Raw genomic sequence first — 19,336 nt, forward strand, 5'->3', positions numbered from 1 at the left:
AAATGGGGGCCAGGCGGGAAGTCTACCTCTAGTGGGAAGAGTAACCACTCTCTGGCCTTTTACCATTCCTTTTATTGAGATTCTGAAACAAAGATATCTCTTAAGGAGGAAGTTCCAACAGCAGAAAATCAATTTATATTTACATATGATTAACAGATTAAAGTTGCCTCAAGCACCACTATCTCAACTATACAAAGAGTTAATGCCTCTGACCATTCAGAGCCATCAAGGTCGCATAGCTCTTTTTACATTTTATCTCCAGTGACAATGCTAGGTTTTGGTTCCCAGCAGAGGGCATGAATATTCTTTGAAAAACATCAAGTTCAATACAAAAGTACAATGAGAATGATTTTTTACTTGTCTTGATGACTAAATTAGTTCAACTTATCACTTCTTAATGGCTAGGACTTCAGGAATTAAGTATACACCTTTCCCCAATGACATCCTCGCCAAAACTACATGCAGACATAGACACAGAGACCTTTGTACCTTTCATTCGCTTAAAAAGAAATATGTCTCCTTGGTCAAAGCGAATCTTTCACTTTTTGTGGGACATTTAACTCAACGTGTTGATGGCCAGAGGGTCATAGCTTTGAGTGGGAATATGGTTCTGGGTTTTTATGGCATCCATGAGGAATTCACTCATCATTACGAAATGAAGAGGCCTCAGAGTCCTAAACACATTGGCCTCGACAGCGGGGACCAGTTGGTGGGAGATGCCAGTAGACATCATAACCTGTTGATGACTTTGGTAAGTTGGCTTGGTTTAGAGCCAGTCAACTACATTACGTAAATTGAAGCTGTTTAATCTCAGGAAAATCACTAGCATTGTGTTGTGGTTCTTAGTCCATCTGATGTACCCACCCATATGTCTATTTCTGACACATGCTATTGCTTTAAGAAGCTCTAACAAAGAAGGATTCTCAGTGAAGTATATCTAGTAAGTTGTCATGAATAGGCTGCCAAGCGCCATGTAGTGACATGGTACCCACTCAATCCCGGAACACAGAACTTTGGAGGACGTCTGTTGTGTCTTTTTCCAAGCTTCTGTTTTTGTAGCAGATGCAGGTGCTAAGGGTTGCAGGGTAATCTGGTGCCTGAGGGATGGGAAATGTGGGAGATCCTTCGGGAGGCTTTTTCGATGTATGCTCGTGTTCAGCAAAGAGTGAGGGACTTCAGGGCATTCCAAGGGCAGATCCAGCACACGTTCCGAGCAGCAACACTGCGAGAAAATGATGGGGACCTTCTGGTTGTGTTTTAGGAAAGTGGGAAAGTGTCCGAGTCTAGAAGCTTTTACGAGAGAACTGGGCATATGTGTGTTTATTCCCCTAAGAGTATTTATGCATTTTACAAATGCCAGAGATATTGGCCTAGAAATTCTGTGTGTTCTTCATTTTGTTTTTATAGGATTGGCAGTAAAACCATACACTTTCCTCCAGCAAATTCTGCCTCCCTTGGCTGAGGGTTCATTTTTTTTCCTTTTTCTTCTTCCCGCCCTGCTCTCTCTGCAGGGCGCTCTCCGGGGCCGCTGACAAATGTTATTTTGATGAACGTCTCTGTCTCTTTACTTCTTCATGCTCTTGTTAAGTCCATTAACATTTTTATTTAAACACTGTTTGTGAGTCTCAGATTTGAAACTTTGTTTTAAGCTTCCCAAGTCCCTTTTCCAACCTTTTTTTTTTTTTTTTTTTAGCAACTTGGAGATTATTCAGATAGAATATTATTTAAATGGTTCTGGACACTTTTAGGAAAGGCTGACTATATTTTGGCTGGGGTTCTACTAGCCACTCAATGATTTGTTATGTAAGGGCTATTCCAACATGTAATTATTATTTGTCAGCTTTGCCTGGAAAAATAGACTGTCTTGGTATATATTTGCCAAACAGCCATGATTTCCAGCCTCTGTCACCTGAGGCAGTCCCCTGTTCTTCTGAGGCTCTTTCTCTCCTTCCGATACCTGTCTGTGATCATATCACTAAGACATATTTCATTTGTAGACCAGTTTTCAATGAGAAGCTTCCTTTTCTAAAGGGGCCATGTTAGGGCATTTGCATGCAGTGCTGAGTGGTAACACTGGCAAAGCAGCACCTGTGTCCTCATTTTGCTCTGAAGCTTATTGTTTGTTCTTCTATGGAAGTAGCGTCTATAGAATAGAGAGAGCAACGGACTGAAGACAGTGTCAAGAGAAGAAAAACCGTATATCCAGGCAATTTCTTATTATTAAACTCCATGAAATATAGGAACTTTTTTCTTACTTTGTAGAATTTATAAACTGTATCTAGCACCAAGACTCGAAGGCTAAATTTGGGCAATAGCTATGACCTCAATTATATATTAACCAGAGGCCTGGTGCGTGAAATTCGTGATTGGGAGGGGCGGGGGGGTCTTCAGCTCAGCCTACACCTTCTCCAATCTGGGATCCCTCAAGGAATGTCTGACTGCCCATTTAGGCCCGATCCCACTGGGCAGTCAGACAACTCTTTCACAGTCCAGGACTGCTGGCTCCCAACTGCTTGCCTGCCTGCCTTCCTGATTGCCCCTAACCCCTTCTGCCTGCCAGCCTGATCACCCCCTAACCACTCCCATGGCAGCCTGATTGATGTCTAACTGCTCCCCTGCCAGCCTGTTTGCCCCTAACTGCCCTCCTCTGCTGGCTGGCCTGGTCACCCCTAACTTGCCCTCCCCTGCAGAGTTGATAGCCCCCAACTGCCCTCCCTTGCAGGCCTGGTTGCTGGCCATCTTGTGTCCACATGGGGGCAGGATCTTTGATCACATGGGGGCAGCCATCCTGTGTGTTGGAGTGATGGTCAATCTGCATATTATTCTTTTATTAGATAGGATTAGAAATTTTGTTAAGGTCAGACCCAATTATCGTAATGTAAGCAAACTGCATCATTTTTTTTTTTTTCTGACACATACAAAAACTACTCCACACTGAAACAGGTTATGGTGCTGTTGTGGCAGCTCCACAAAATCATCAGACACCCGGGCTCCTAATTACTTTCCACTCCACTGTCCTATGCAAATTGTCTTCATCCTCAAAGTCACAAAATAGCTGCTGCAGCTCCAGCCCTCAAATCTGAGTTCCAGGCAGAATGAAACCAAAGGGCAAGGAACAAAGGGGAAAAGAACCTTCCCAGAATCTCACCCAACGAATCCTGCTAACATCTCCTTGACCATTCTTATCTTTTCAGGAATCGGGGGGTATATCGAGTCTGTACCAAGGATGAAAGGGAGAATGGATATCAAGTAGACAACTTAGACTTACCAAACCATTTCATTAATTTGCTTTCATTTTAAATTTCAGTCTTTATTAGATGTCAGAATGGCCCCATTTGCTCACAATGGAGAGACAGGTGGCATGTGTCACAGCTAAGGGTTGCACTTTTGAGTCAGATGGTCTAATGGTTAGGCTCTGCCTCTTACTGAGGTCTGGCTTCCACCCCTTCGTGCCTTCACTTCCTTTTCTTTAGAAATAGGGTGACTAACAGTACTACTTCACAGTGTGCTGTGGGAGTTAAGTAAGTTAATATGTAAGTTAGGTAAGTTAATAATGCTTAGAACGGGGCCTGACACATATTAAGTGCACATGCTTGCCATTATTTTTGCTAACTCTATTTATGTCTGGTCCCTAAGTGCCCAGGTGTGTAGTAGGTGCTTAGAAGCACTTTCTCCTGTGACACCCCAAAACATTTTTGGTCATTTTTCATCTGTGGAAGCAGAATTCAGTGACTCTCCGGAGGCAGAGCACTGTTTGTGGAAACTAAACTTGTGCCTGCTACACCTGTCCCTGCACTGTCCCGAGGGGCAGCCACTAGCCACGCGTGGCTGGTGAGCACGTGAAATGTCAGTCTGAACTGAGATGTGATTACGTGAAAAGACACACCAGGTGTTGAGACCTAGGTGGACAAAAGGATTTAAAAAGTCACTCATCATTTTGTGTTGATTATACATATAGAAACAGTAATGTTTCAGATATGTTGAGCTAAATAAGAGACATTAAAATTAATTTTCATTTTCCTTTTGTTTAAATGTGACTTCCTGGAACTGTGAGATTTGCTTAAGTGTGTGACTCAAGTTGCATTCTCCGTGGGGAGTGGCACTCTAGCTCAGCGGTTGCCAACCTTTCGACCTCACGGGCCACCAGTGGTCCTCGGGCCGCCCGTTGGCCACCGCTGCCTAGACAGAGGCCGCTCTCGTTTATCTCTAGTGCGTGTGCTCCCGGGATGCTCAGGACCAGGGTGGAGACACAGGGGAGGTGACTGCAGGGGTGTGCTGGGCACCTCTGCCTCTGCCCACAGGTCTTGGGTACCGAGTTGCCCAGGATTCTTTGGATGCAGAACCTTTTAGGTCTCAGCCAAACAGCCCAGGGAGAGGGACGTGTCCTCAGATACTCGGAGACGTGACTTATGAGGGAGAAGATGCAGCAGAGTAGACAGTTTAATTACACTTTTAAATACTCGTTCACCAAGTCTTTCCTGGGACCGCCATTTAGACTGGGACCTTCCACTGCCTCTTTTTTTGCCCACTTTCCCCGAATATGCAGCCCCCCCCCCCCCCACTAGCCCCCGGCATTCATGGCTCCAGGCCTGTGCCCTCCTCGTGGATAAGTCACCCTTTCTCTGCATGGAGACCTGAGTGAGCTGTGGGCATCATCCTCCTGCAGCCCGGGCTGCCGCTCTCCCTTTGTCCCCTGCGCAGTGACCTGGGCTTTGTGTCAGGCCTCACGCCAGCCATGGCAGAGGCCTGAGATGGCCTTCTTGGCCTCCCTGTCCTGCTGAGGACTTTGTGTTTTCAGTTGTAAACACCCTGGCCTCCTTCCAGCTCGGGGCTGGAGAACGTGAAACCATTAGTAACGAAAAGGCAGTAAAGTTCAGGGCCCTCTATAATGTGTCCATTTGCTTTCCTGTGTCCTTGTGCCTTGGTGGAGTGACTCTATAGGAATCCTGGAACTAGCTTTTTTTTCTTTCCTGTTTCATTAAAAAGCGGGTTTTCAAATCCATGGGAAGCAGTAAAGCTTTGTATTTCAACAGGCTCGTAACATCGCTGGGCCTCGTTACTGGAGATTTGCTCCGCAAACCCAGGACTCCCTTTGGATCTGTCTCCAGCCAGGCTGCCCATTTCTACCCCTTCTTCTCCCCTGCGACTCACTGAGCCCCCTGACGCTGGCCACCTGGCCAGCCTGGAGCAGACCCCTGGTCGGCCGGTTTTATTGAAGCGAGTTGTCAAGGAAGACTCAGCCTAACATCAGTCAGTAGGAGGTTAGGATCCCTACAGGGTCCGTGCCTCACACTGCCGATGGCATTGCAGCCCTTCCCACCAGCACCTGGCAGGCAGTGAGAACAGGGTGTGTTGGAAGGACAGAGGGTCCTGCAATGTCTCAGCACCGAGCTCTCCCTCATTGTTCCCTTATTGAATACAGCACTGCAAGTTTGGATTTTGTGTTCCCAAAGAAATGGAGGCCCCCGTGATTGATGGATCCTGGGGAAGTTGGACTCCGTTTGGAACCTGCTCACGAACATGTGGAGGGGGCATCCGCATCGCCGTCCGGGAGTGCGACCGACCAGAGTAAGTCCCCTGACTTCCCCCTGTTCCTGCCGGGACAGCGGGAGCGAACGTCTCAGGGGGATCCTTCAGCTGGGGGCAGAAGAAGAGAAGAGCTCTTTCCAAATTAAGAGAGTGGGTGGACTTCTAGCGCTGCCAAACGAATGTTTATTATTTCCTCCAATGCTCCTTTATTATTAAAAGTTTTCCCTCCCCAACAGTAGATGCGTGTGTGTTGCTTGGCCTGTTGAACAACTTACGGGCATCGCTCACTGTCCCCCAGAGCGTGCACGCCACTAAAGTAAACAGATCTTTTTTTTTCTGTGGAAACAGATAAACTGGCCATTTGCACCCAGATTATAGAGAAATGCATCCTTTCCAGGGAGCGTCTGGAATGCTGGGAAGGGTGCCCAGACCCCCAAGGCAGCATCAGCAGATCCAATGGATCTGGAACCCCAAGTCAGGGATTACTTTTTGAATCAATCTGGTGGTGTCACAGGTGAGACAACCTGAGCGTTTACGGAGTGGGAGTGTAACCGTCGTGTGACCAGCCTGGCCTTGTTAGGGCTTGCATGGTCAAATAAAGTCAGTGGGGTTCTTCTCAGCACCCGTCCTGGCATGTGCTGTCCTGTGTTTGCTGGGAGGCTGTTAGCTGCAGGTTTGAAAAATTGCTCTCTTCGTTGTGAGGAATGACACCCAATTTTGCATGGCTAGGAGGTGTATCCAATTTAAAGGAATAGAAAATAATACAGGATATTATTGCCACTGAACCTGTATATGGGTGGGGACACCAAGAAGTCTTCACAGATTCTGCATAGTTTCTAGATGTATAAAACAACAACCATTTTTTAAGAGCCAGCTGCTTTTGGATAATGTAAAATGATGCGCCCAGCTGTACTCATTAACCTGTATTTTCTGGCGTATAAGGCGACTCCCTAATTTTACTGTTAAAACATAGGTTTAGGCCTATACTCACTGTATAAGACTACCCCCCTCCCCCCCCCCACTTCAAAGAAAAGACTTACTTTGCCGTCAAGATCTGCAGGTAATTTTCGTGCAATTTTGGTCCTTTGTCCCCGATTTTCGGTTGACTTTTTTTCGTTTCAAAAGTCATCTTATAGGCCGGAAAATACGGTAGTTGTAACAGCCTGCATGCAGGAGCGCAGGTGGGTTGCAGAGAGAAGTGGGCAGGTAACTTAGCAGTGTGGGCTGGTTCAGTAAAACAGGGTTGCATTGCAGAGCAATGGAGACCAAATGCTGATTGGTAGGAAAGGGGCCTGCTATTGACAAAGCTTCCAGATTTTTTACCAGAAAAATCTGAGTTGTGTGAACCAGAAAACTACATAGCTATAGGTCACTGTTGTAAGCCCTATAAATACTCTGTAGCACAAGTCACAGATGATGATCAATTTATTTTAATATATTTTTGTTCACAGCCCAACATTGAGTTCACGCCAAATATTAGTAGTCTCTATAGAAGACAACTATAGAGCTATGCGATATAGACTCTGGTTTATAAAACTAACACTATAGATATGTATATGAGCTAATAAACATTAGATTTTCCCATATTTAGTATTTTTAAAAAATAATGGTATAAAATAGTACATGCTTTAAAAAATGTAAATACAAAAGTTTATGACATAAAAATTCCTATCATTGTTATTTCTAACCACCAGATATCCCCACAAGAAATAACTGCCAAAAACAATTTTATGTATTGTATGAAATAAGCATTATACAAAATAAAGATCGCACTAGTATATATAGTGATCTACAACTTGCTTTTTAAAATCAAATCTATAGCTATTTGCACTGTTTAAAATTTTTAAATGAAACATTTCAAGATAACAGCAAATAGGAATTTTTTAAAACTAGAAACTAGCGGGTGGTTACAGTGAGCCAAATTATTATCATAGTAAGCTATATTATCACGAGGATATGGGTATTGCACATAGTAGGCACCTTTGAAATTTTGACTCAAGAATATTATATTCGAATGAAATCTTTTTTCTTTTTTTAAAAGCATCAGGGCAGTTCTAGAAGTGCTGTGGAAGGGGGAGAGAGATGAATCCCTGCAGAAATGGCCTGGGCCTGTGGGAAGGTCCCCGCAGAAAAGGATCTTGAGCTTTCCCAATCCATGAGAAATACATAATAGGGCAAAAATTTAAACCAGAACCAGCAGATTCTAGCTTAGAGTCTCAGAACAAGACCAGCAATGGAACCAGAAGAGGCATAGTCAGACCAGTGGGCCCACACTTGTTATTTTGGGCTCTCAGTTTCGCCCCGATCTTCTTAGTTACTGGAAGAAACGATTTATAGAATTTTTAACATCCATCAAAATAAAAAATCAAACCAGTTCTTTAGGAAAGGCAAAATATTTCCCTCTTCTAGTGCTTCTGTTTTGCTTTTAAGTTCGAAGGTAGGTTAAATTTAATAATAAATTCATTGATTTAAGAAAAGACAAGTTTGTGAACTGGATATGTCTTATTTAGGCTTTTACCATAGCAACTGCTGATGAGATCTTATAAGAGAGTAGACAAATATGTCTATTTGGTCTAAGAAAACCAATCTCTCATTTGGCTTAAAAAAAACAAAACAAACAAAAAAAAACTGCTGCAAAGCTCTTTAGGACACTAAGTTGGATGAATTTATTTAAAAATGTCCAAAATAAGCTACTGTGTGACGGCCATGGGCTAATGAGTTAGTACCCAGTCCCAGAGACTGCCCCACTTGGCAGGATTCTCAGTGATGACTAGTACTGCTTCCTGGCTCGTCCAGTCTAATCTCTGAATAGCTTTTCAGCATCCTCTGAAGTTGATCATTTAACTTTTTATTAAAAACCCCCACCAAACTTAGGAAATACAGTACTTTCGGGGGCTGCTGTTGTATTATTAGAAATTTCTGCTTTGTGCTGACCCTAATCTGCCTGCCCTAAATCTTTGTAAGTAAACATAGAAGTCATAATTTCTGTTTAAAGCCATTCTCAAGCTAAAGGTTGACTTCCCTTGATGGTAGAATGCACCTGTGATGGTCCTTGGCAAATGCCTTCATCTTTGGCCATGCAGCATTGCAAATTTCCTTTGTATGTATGAATAAGCATGGTTGTATAATATGTGCTGGAAGGGAAGATTCAGCATGGCTGTGCTGAATATAGTTACTTTCATAGCAATTAATATAACAATTTCCTTAAGTCCTTTTCATCCCTATTTGACATGCAATATTTTTAAAGGATCTTAATGGTTGGAAAATGTGGTTAATATTCAAGTTGCATTTCCTATAATTTTCAGTATTTTCCTACATGGAAAAAGTACTCCTACCCAGCTAAATTACTAAAGTGTAAAATGAAATTTTCCATGCTGAAAGGTAAGTTAAGTTGGCTAAAGCCCTCCCCATTATACAATAGAATGCAAAGCAGGCCAGGATGGCATTGGCTGGGATATAAGGTAAGCCATATATTTCAAAAGGGCAAATTTATGCTTATTAATCAAATACCATTTGCCTTTATTATAAAAAGCAAATTAGATCAGAGGATGAGTTTTGATATGAAAAGAGGCCTATTTCAAGAGAGAAGGTCTAGCAGTGAGGCCGGATGATGATTGAAAGACCAGGGACATGGGGTTGGTCTCAGCCAGCACATCTCACTTAATTCTGTGACCTTGACAGAACACTTAACATTTCTGAGCCCATTTCTCACAGAGTCTCAAACACCAGAATGCCACTGCCCACCTCAGTGTGTCCCTATACACTCAAAAGAATAGCTTGGGGCCAGCACACTCTTTTCATAGACCAGTGTTTCCCAAACTTTTGACATATGTGTACCCCTTCTATAATTTTCATAACGCTGAGTACTCCTCATACTCATGAGAATGTAGAATTAGGCACAGCTAAGCAGGGTGCAGTGCATATCCCCACCAAACTCTTCCTGTACCCCTGGGGGTACGAGTACCACACTTTGGGAAATACTGCATAGACGAATACTTTTTCTGTAAAACATTTCATAAGTATTTTAGACTTTGAGGATCTTAGTGGCTATGGTCCAATAAAACTTTATTTATAAACACTGACATTTGAATTTCACCTACTTTTTATATATCTCCAATTTAAATTAAAAAAATTTAACTATTCTAAAATGTAAAAATAAACAAACTACAACAACATTATTTTCTTGCTGGCTATGTAAAAAACAGGTAGTAGGCCAGATTTTGCCCCATTTGCTGTGTCATTTGTAGACCCTTGTAATAGCTCCGCATTTATTGTGTGGCGGGCCTCGCTCAAGAGCTTTGAATGGATTCACCCAGGTAACTCTCCCTCTGCTGATGAAGCAGACATTAGCATCATCTCCCTGTTACAGCAGGGAGCAGGCTTAGAGAATGAGGCGCCTTGCCTAAGATTGCTCTCTCAGTAAGAGTCAGGGCTGGGATTCACACCCTCTGTTTGAAGGGTCCAACTTTGTAACTTCAGAAACATGGCCTCTCACATAGAGTGTTTCCTATGAGTTGTTTATAAAAATGTCATTTATAGCCGGGCCAGCATGTCTCAATGGTTGAGCACTGACCTATGCACCAGATCATGGTTTGATTCCCCGTCAGGGCACATACCTGGGTTTCAGGCTCTAGCCCCAGTGTGGGGTGTGCAGGGGGCAGCCGATCAATGAAGTTTCTACCTCTTCCTCCCTCTCCCTTCCTTTCTGAAATCAATAGATACATTTTTTAAATGTCATTTATAAAAATAAATCACTAAATGTGATTTGCCATTTGATGGTGGTCACAGCAAGCAAAGGTGGGAGGTGTCACCATCTGCAGGGAAGCCACCTACAAGTATTAACTCTTTGCGGCCCAAAGAACGGCTGCATTTGGCCATTGTAAGAGTCAGCTAAGACTCATTAGGTAACAGAACCTCCCTTCCTTCCCCCCCCCCCCCCAAAAGAAATCAACTTTTAAAATTATTTTCAAAGAGAAAGAGATGTGAATTATTTTCAGGCAACAAATAAAGGATCCATCCACCAGATTTAGTTGGGGCATTTAAAAGGATTCACAAAGTTCATTTCCATTTGAGGGAAAGCTGAAGGGGCTGTTCCTTGTAGCACATTTAAAACAGGTTTCACCTGCACAGCTACGTGTGACCTTGGGCAAAATAATTAACTTCTCTCAACCTCCTCTTGCATGGTATTAAAGCACCTGTGCCTTCTCTTGGGCAAAGCATGCCTGCATTTTGGCCCATCAAATGCACAGTACAGATTAAGAACTTGTGGATTTAATTGTGTTTGATGGGAAAACCATCACACAGATATCGCTGGATTATGTGTCATTTCACATATCTAGACGCAGTCTTCTTCATGACAACTATTCATAACCAGCTTTACCTGTGCAGGACAGAGCTCAGAGAGGCCAGGGCACTTACACAGAAGTCCTCAGCTGTAATTGCAAAGCCCATGCTCTTATCTTCTTACCTTCCTCCACCATCTTTGATCAAGGGACCACAAGGACTGTGTCCGGGCCAGGTGGCCCTGCCTGAGGCCCAGGCACGCTGCAGGAGCACTGCATCCTGCCTCAGGATGCAAGCCACGTTGTCACTCGGATTTGGCTCTCAAACACGCAAGCCGCTGACCTGGATTGGTTAGGTTGGGAGTGCTCAAGTGCACCTCACAGGAGTTACCCTCCCAGGCGTCCACTGTGCGCAGACGTTAAAGGAGGAGAGCACTGAAGTGTGGGGAGACTAAGAGCGGTCACTTGGCGAGGATGGAGCCCAGAGCAACTCTCACCTGCTCCTCTGGGTGCCTCTCTGGGCTTGGACACATCTCCCATTCCTCCAGGGCCTGGCTTACCAAAACAAACCAGAAAACACTTCTTAGGGTGCAGATCACTCTGAAAGCTTCATGCCGCAGAAGAGAGGCAGGAAGGGTAAAGAGACGTCCTCGGGTGGCAGAGAAATCTGAGTGATACCAGCCCTGGGTGGGTGAGCCAGACCGCCTGGGACTCTGATCTTCCCGTTTCCATGATGAACTTGGCAGGCTGCTGACTGCTGGGAGACGTGTGGTATAATTTACTCTCCGGCCACATCTGGAAAGTACATGCACGAGTTGCATGCAAAGATTAAATCTGCACTGCGATGCTTTGTGAGCCAGACTCCATACTCTTGTATGTCCATCCAATGAAGCCAGTGGGCTCTCCTGCTTCTGCAATTAAGTTGGTGGAAATAAAGACACATTCACTCCCTTTGTTCCATCTTATTTATAAAACAAACAAATACAGTGGTCATTCGTGGGAAGAGAGGATGGAGGGCATGAATGGGGGTGGGATGCAAAGGTTTAGGATGGTTTTCCGGAGAATGTCAGTAGGAGAGGCACAGAGGCCACATTCTAACCCCTCACCTATACCTTTCACCTTCTATCTTTTTGAAATCTAAGGACTGACTGACTGACTGGGAGAAACAGGTGAGAAAATGGGCTAATCGATTCCAGGCTTCGAATTTCATACTTTAAGTTCTACACTCTCTTACTTTACCCATCAAATAGCACCTTCCCATTTTACAGATGAGCAGACTGAGGCTCGAGGCTAAGTGACTTGCCCAAGGTTATACTGTTAATGGTGTTGAAGGCAGAATGCAAAGGCAGATTTCTGAGCCGTGGCCCCATTCCCTGTCACCGGCCACTTCAAATGCCCTTCCCTAGAAGACCGGAAGCCACAGGTGAGAGAAATCCCTTATTTTTCTTTCCCTTTGCTCAGGCCAAAGAATGGTGGAAAGTACTGTACCGGGCGCAGGATGAAGTTTAGGTCCTGCAACGCTGAGCCGTGTCCCAAGCAGAAGCGCGACTTCAGAGAGGACCAGTGCGCTCAGTTTGACGGGAAGCACTTCAACATCAACGGGATCCACCCGAACGTGCGCTGGGTGCCCAAGTACAGCGGAAGTGAGTGCGCGGTCCGGGGTTCAGAGCGGTCCGGGGCCCAGGGCGGTCCCATCCCGAGGCGCACTGCATTCACGGCTGTCTCCTCTAGTTCTGCTGAAGGACCGGTGCAAGCTGTTCTGCAGGGTGGCAACAAGCACCGCCTACTACCAGCTCAAAGACCGAGTGGTGGACGGCACTCCGTGTGGGCAGGACACCAGCGATATCTGTGTCCAAGGCCTCTGCCGGGTAAGTCCCCTCTGGTGTTTCCACTCCGCGCTGTTTTGCTGCCAGGCTGTGGGCTGCGGTTTTGACAGAGTAGCAGCCGCTAATACCTGTGCACTGTCTGCGGGCAGTGGTTCTCCAAGCAGGGTCCCCCAGAGCAGCATCAACACCCCTTGGACCTGCTGCCTTGGGATTTTCTTGATATTCTCAGCCTCCGGGGCCTGCACAGAGCCTCCCTGTGAAGCTACTGCAAGTTTCCCCGCACACGCCTTCACTGTAACCTCAGGGCTGCGGTGAAACCCAAGTGCTCCCTGGCAGCAATTTCAGATTGACTAGCTCTGCGCCAGGACGGTCTTGTGAGGAAGGGCTGGCCTCACTCAGATTGTCTTTCTGACTGTAAGCAGGATAGCTGCCGCCTGAGGCACACTGTCATTTACCCTTTGAAGGGAAATGAGACACCTCTGGCCGATGGTAAAGCATCAGAGCAGTGGTTTCTCAGGGGCTGATCCCATCTCACTGTGCTCACCCGGCACAGAGCGTCCCTAGCACAGCAAGGCTAGGAAATGCTGTGGGCTCCTTGCTCTTGGTCCATGGCAGATTGGATTCCTAATCGGAGGGTCCGACTGCCAGACCCCCTGAGGGTGCCACCCACGCCCTGCTCACCGCTGACAGTGTGGGTCCTCCTTGTGATTGTATTTTGCAGCAGCGCTGGAGTTCCTCCCTGAAAACTGGTTCCTCCAAAGGAACCAGATGGGCAGGAATGTGAGTGGTGCCCTCCCCCCCCCCCCGCCCGGGTCTCGGGGTCGCGCTGGTGTCCTCAGACCTTAGGCTGCACTGCCGCTTTGCATTGAGACCTAAGGACATCCAGGAGGCCTTTGGGAGCCTCAGGCCTGCAACTGGGGTCTGCAGCCATTGCGGGCCTGTGCGCATTGACAATAGTTAAACAGGCGGTTTCACTTCAAGTGCATTTTCCAGCTGGTCTTGGACAACTGGGAAGTGTCGGCATTGGGTGCCTGTTTCTGCGTGGCCTGGCGGTGGCTGCAGTGAGCAGGGCTTCCTCCTTAGGATAGGACGTGAGCTCTTTCATTGGATGCCGCCCTCACCGCTCCTTTTCCCAGTCCCAGTGGGTTTTCCATTTACTCAATTTATTTGTGGGCTAGTGCTCCTCAAACTCGAATCTGTAGATGCGACACCTCAGGAGCTTGTGAGCACGCCAGGAAATCTCCCCGAGTCGGCAGATCTGAGGGTGCTCGAGGATCTGCGCATCTCACAAGCTCGGGGTGCCCCAGGCTGCGGGCCTGGACCACATTTTCCATAGCAAGTTTGACTTCATTTTGAATGTCCAGCATGCAAAGAAACGCAATACACGTTGTTTCATCATCTTTGTAATAATTACCATTTATTTCAAATGTTTTCTTTTTAAAAGCAAGCCGGATGCGATCATGTTTTAAACTCAAAAGCCCGGAGAGATAAGTGCGGGGTGTGCGGTGGCGATAATTCTTCATGCAAAACAGTGGAAGGAACATGTAAAGCAGTGCATTATGGTAAGACTTGGTTCCTAACTCCCATGAGAAGGCAAGTGGCCACTGTTTAAAGATTGCTCAATGTGTGTAATATGTAAAAAGTAATAGTGTCAAGCGTAAAATCAGTCTTGTAAAGGCATGTTACCCCCTTGGCTAAAAGGCACGGGATAAATGAGAGTTATAGTGTATTCCTTTGTTGCTCACATTTTATTCCAGGCTTAGAGAAATGGAATACTGAACTTCTGCCCAATTCTTTGCAGGTTATAACCTGGTGGTCCGAATTCCAGCGGGTGCGACCAGCATCTACGTGCAGCAGAAGAGTAATTCAGGAAAACTGGAGGACGATAACTACTTAGGTGAGATGGGTAACCCTGGCATTGGCAGCAATTCTTGTTTCCTGGAGCAGTTGGTGGACACTCCCCTCCCTGCGCAGCAAGCACATGGAGCGCTTTCAGGTGGCATGTATTTTCACAAAAAAAAAATCCACCTATTTTATTTCTCCCACATATATAGACTCTCAGGGTATTGATGTAAGAGTCATGCAGTTATATCAGTCACTATTGAGGGATTTACTCTGTATCTTAGAAAATAGAAAGGCCCTAAATCAAAAATGTTAAAGCACTTTTAAAATTGATTTGAGAGAGAAAGAAGAGAGAGAGAGAGAGAGAGAGAGAGAGAGAGAGAAAGACAACAGATAGGTTGCCTCCTGTAAGTGTCCCTATTGGGGATCAAACCTGAAACCTAGGTGCCTTGATGGAGAATTGAACCACTGCCTTTTGGTGTATGAGACAATGCTCCAATCAACTGACCCACACTGGCCTGAGCCCTACATCAAATTTTGACAGTACTTGTCTTGTAAGTTTAGCATGAAATCATAGTTCTTTGAGTTTCTTTCAAAAAAATCGGTCCTGTGGGTAACTGACTTTCAAATGTTTTATTAGAGGTATTACCTGGCTTTATGTTTATATTCTCAACTCTAACCAAGAGTGGACTTACTCAATATTTGCTTACTGCTGGTCATTTCAAAAGGTTTGATAGTGGCAATATTTTTCTCATGTCATGACTAGCTAGGCCCGTCTGGTTTCTTTACTGATTCTTCATCCTTCTCTCCCCACACTCAGGCACGTGATCAGTTCATACCTATTTCTTACATTGAAACCATAGCACCCTGACAACCTTGTATTCATTTTCAACAGTCTGCTCAGGCTAGTCCCACTTCCATTTATCATGCCAAAAACTGCAGTAACTGACGATGAAATTTGCCAACCATTTTTAATTAAAAGAAGGACATGGGGAATGGGGTCATGACTGAGAGGACCCAGTTTGTCACCTGGCACCACCATAGCCCTGCCCGTGAGAAGCAGCGTGCCGGCACTGCACTCAGATCCGGGGAGATCGGGCAGTCCTATGGGCAGTCAGGTTAAAAGAAATGAGCATGCTAATGGACTTTCTCCTATACTTCCCAGATAGGAACCCTGTTTATCCACCTGAATACAGTCTCTGTGGAGGCTTCCTCCAAACACTCGCCGTATTGAGCTAGTACATGAGTATTAGTTGAATCGGGCTAGTACCTGTGTCTGTATTTTGGAATGTCTGCATGGAATCCTTCCTAAGATAGACAGTGACCCTCTAGTCAAGCAGGCTGTGATGTTGAGAATAGGAGACAGGGGAGGGTGCAGGGCAGAAGCAGGAAGACTGCTTGGGGAGGTGCTGGTGGCTTGGCCCCAAGTGGGGCAGCCGAGGTGTTGCATGTGGTAGAACTCTGGGTATCTTGTGAAGCCAGAGGCATCGTGGTGTGTTGATGGACTGAATGTGGCCTTTGAGAGAAAGAGGGGGCTTCAGGGTTTGGACTGGAGCAACTGAGGAGCGGAAGTGCCATCAACTGAGATGAAATGCTTGTTTCTTCCTTTCCCCATGAGCACAAGGTTTTAAAGTCAGAGGCTGTGCCGTTATATCTTTAGCTCCTGATACAAAGCCTACACACAAAGTAGGTACGTGATTGCTGAGTTGGGAACAACCATTGCTTATGCTGTCTTTACTTACAGAGTTCCCACTGTGTGCTTCTGGGAATTGGGGTTACTATGAAAACAGAGAGACTCGCCCCTTCTTTTATTTTATTTTTTAAATTTCTTTATTTATTATTGATTAAGGTATTACATATTTGTCCTCATCCCATTCCCATCCCAAACCCCTCCACACATGCCTCCACCCCCTCTGGTTGTCTGTGACTACTGGTTAAGCTTATATGCATGCATACAAGTCCTTTGGTTGATCTCTCCCCCTATCTCCACCCACCCCTACCTTCGCTCTGAGGTTTGACATTCTGATCAATGTTTCCCTATCTCCGGGTCTGTTTCTGTTCATCATTTTATGTTGTTCATTATTTCCCATAGCTGAGTGAGATCATGTGATACTAGAAATACACATATAAGAACCAAAAATGAGACAAGCAATAATGTTATGCTGAGAGGCAAATGAATCAGTCTCTAGTGAGTTTCTTTCTGGGCCAACAGTTCTTTTGAGTCCTTATTTCTTTTTTTTCTTTTTTTTTTTAAATCAATCTTTATTGTTCAAATTGTTACAAAGGTTCCTCATTTCTTCCCCCCTCCACCAGGTTCCCATCCCACCCTCCGCCCCCTCCCCATCCCCCATTGTCCTCATCCATAGGTGCAGTTTATGTTCAGTCTCTTCCTCCCTCCCTTTCCCCGATAGTAAATCAGTTACTTAGCATTTTCTCATATCAATAATACCACCACATGCCCAATGATACATTTCACACAAAAGACATTTCCAAATAGGTCAACCAGCCTCAACCGGGCCCCACCCAAGGCACTCACAGATCAACACCCCAGCCCTATACTAACTCAATACATCCAGATCTAAGCCTTCATCACTTGATTCAGCAGACCCTCAAGTTCCCACAAAAGTTTCCAGCCATGTCTGAGAGGCAGACGTGGGGCAGGGGCAGGCGAAGAGCGAGCTGTTCTGGGCCTGGCTGTTCTGGGCCTGGCCTCTGTTGCTCTGGTTCGTTCCACAACCAGCTGCTCCGGGTCTGGTCACCGCCGCTCCCGACCTAGTTGCTCTGGACCTGGCTGCTGCTGCTCCGGGCCTGGCCATACCCGACCCGGCTGCTCCGGGCCTGGCCGCTCCCAGCCTGGCAGCCGCTGCTCCGGGCCTGGCCGCATCAGACCCGGCTGCTCCGGGCCTGGCCGCTCCCAGCCTGGCAGCCGCTGCTCCGGGCCTGGCCGCACCAGACCCGGCTGCTCCGGGCCTGGCCTCTCCCAGCCTGGCAGCCGCTGCTCCGGGCCTGGCCGCACCAGACCCGGCTGCTCTGGGTCTGGCCGCTCCCAGCCTGGCAGCCGCTGCTCCAGGCCTGGCCGCACCAGACCCTGCTGCTCCGTGCCTGGCCGCTCCCAGCCTGGCAGCCACTGCTCCGGGCCTGGCCGCACCAGACCCGGCTGCTCCGGGCCTGGCCGTTGAGTCCTTATTTCAATGTCAAACAGCTACTTATGTGTACACCCTTCTTTTATAGACCATCACGTCTTCCTTGAAATCAGTCACTCAGCTTTCCACATCCGAGTATCTAAATGAGCGGTGACTTCACAAGACACCTAACGAAGTTCTTGGGGTTTTGTTACAAATTATTTTTTTGGCAACCCCACACTCCTCATGCCACAGCCATGCAGAATGGGTCAAGCATTTTCTGCACGCACTGGGTTATTCATTTGAGCACGTGGCCTTCCTACTTCCTAATCACATCCGCAGCATCGCATACACGTCCTGTATAAGTTACTTCCCTGTGAGTGGAAAGCCACATTGACCTCCTCCTTTCTTTTCCTCGAAAGGGAGAACGAGTCTCCCTTAGTCGCCTCCTTCTTGGAAAAGTCATCTCTTTCCACACAGGGGCCTCACTTCCACTCCCGTCATCCCCCAGGTCAGGCACCTGGAGAGAGCAGGGCCTCCTGATAGCCTTTCATTCCTCGGAGAGGAGATGTCTTCATCCTTTGTCAAGAACGCAAGCACAGGGAGAGATTTGCCATCTGCCACAGGCAGTCGGAGGCAGCCATGGCTCTCTAATGGAATACATGGCAAAGTCCTGTGAGCAGAAGGATGTCTCTCTGGTCACACCTGAGAAGGGCGCAGGCCTGGAAGTCACCGTGCACGGAGCGTGACCGCTGGCCCCTCAGAGCCTTCGAGCCCGGCAGTGGGTTCTCCGGTTCGGAAGGAAGGGACACCATCAGATCGGGCGCTAAAGGCTTGCTCTTGGCTTGCAGGAAGGTACAGTCAATGCTCAAAAAAGGTTTGAAAACCCACTGCTGAATCTTGCTGAGTCCGTTCACAGCTGTTTCGTTATTAAGCCTCTTCATCCTTATCCCTCCCGATGTGAAGGCCAGCCCAGCCACAGTTCTTCCCAGGGAGAGGGCCTTCGGAGAGCCCGGCTCTGATGGGGAACTGGGGGGAAGGAAGCCAGGAAATGAGCTCCCCTAATCGCATTAGCGGGAGGCTGGGCAGGCCACTGTTGTTTTCAGGAAATGATTCCTTCACAAGGTACTGAAGCAGAAAGTCTCCCTGTCAAAGGTCACCCTCTCACACACACCCTCCCTCCTGTTGGGCTGAAGGCCTGCTGCCCCCAGAGCCACGAGGATGCTGTTTTTTGGTTTTGGTTTTTTGAGAAAAAAGAGCCGTTGCTGCGATGCTCACTTGCCTCCAGTGCACTTAGCACCAGGTCAGCTGTGGCAGCGGGAAGACGGGGATCGATTTGGCTCGTGGTAAAGCGGGAGCGCCATCTCACCTGGTGACTGCCATCTCACTCCCTGCTCCATCTTTGGGACAAGGAGATGCAGGGAAGGGTGAAGGGTCGAGAGTCAGCAAGAGCATGAGGGGAAGCATGGAGATGTGGGTCAGGAGCCCAGCATCCCCCTAGAATAAGCGGTTGCTCTTGGAATCCGAGCAGAACTGGATCACAGCTTCCTGTGCAGACCGGCCTGCTGACACCTTCCTTCCCCCTTTTTCCTGAAGCATCAGCTGGGTGGCTAGCAGGCGACTTCACTTGAGAAACTGGGTCATGTTGTTGGCAGCATGCCCTGCCATCGTCGTGTAAGGGACCCATATTAGGAGTCTCCGGATGCCCTGGTGCCATGGAAACGACTTCATCTCC

General features: G+C 46.9%; 1 protein-coding gene across 9 annotated transcripts in view; it reads left to right on the top strand.

Annotated features, from left to right (window-relative positions):
- ADAMTS9 (ADAM metallopeptidase with thrombospondin type 1 motif 9) overlaps positions 1-19,336 on the top strand; it is a 155,636-nt gene that overhangs the window by 42,636 nt on the left and 93,664 nt on the right. For all 9 annotated transcript variants that reach the window (XM_036430618.2, XM_045578960.1, XM_045578958.1 and 6 more), the window contains 5 exons: positions 5,423-5,568; positions 12,273-12,454; positions 12,543-12,679; positions 14,082-14,199; positions 14,439-14,534. In XM_036430618.2, coding sequence (XP_036286511.1) covers positions 5,423-5,568; positions 12,273-12,454; positions 12,543-12,679; positions 14,082-14,199; positions 14,439-14,534 — 679 coding nt within the window. The remainder of the gene's footprint in view (positions 1-5,422; positions 5,569-12,272; positions 12,455-12,542; positions 12,680-14,081; positions 14,200-14,438; positions 14,535-19,336) is intronic.

The sequence above is a fragment of the Pipistrellus kuhlii genome, unplaced genomic scaffold, assembly GCF_014108245.1.
Source record: "Pipistrellus kuhlii isolate mPipKuh1 unplaced genomic scaffold, mPipKuh1.p scaffold_m20_p_11, whole genome shotgun sequence".
Classification (NCBI taxonomy): Eukaryota; Metazoa; Chordata; class Mammalia; order Chiroptera; family Vespertilionidae; genus Pipistrellus; species Pipistrellus kuhlii.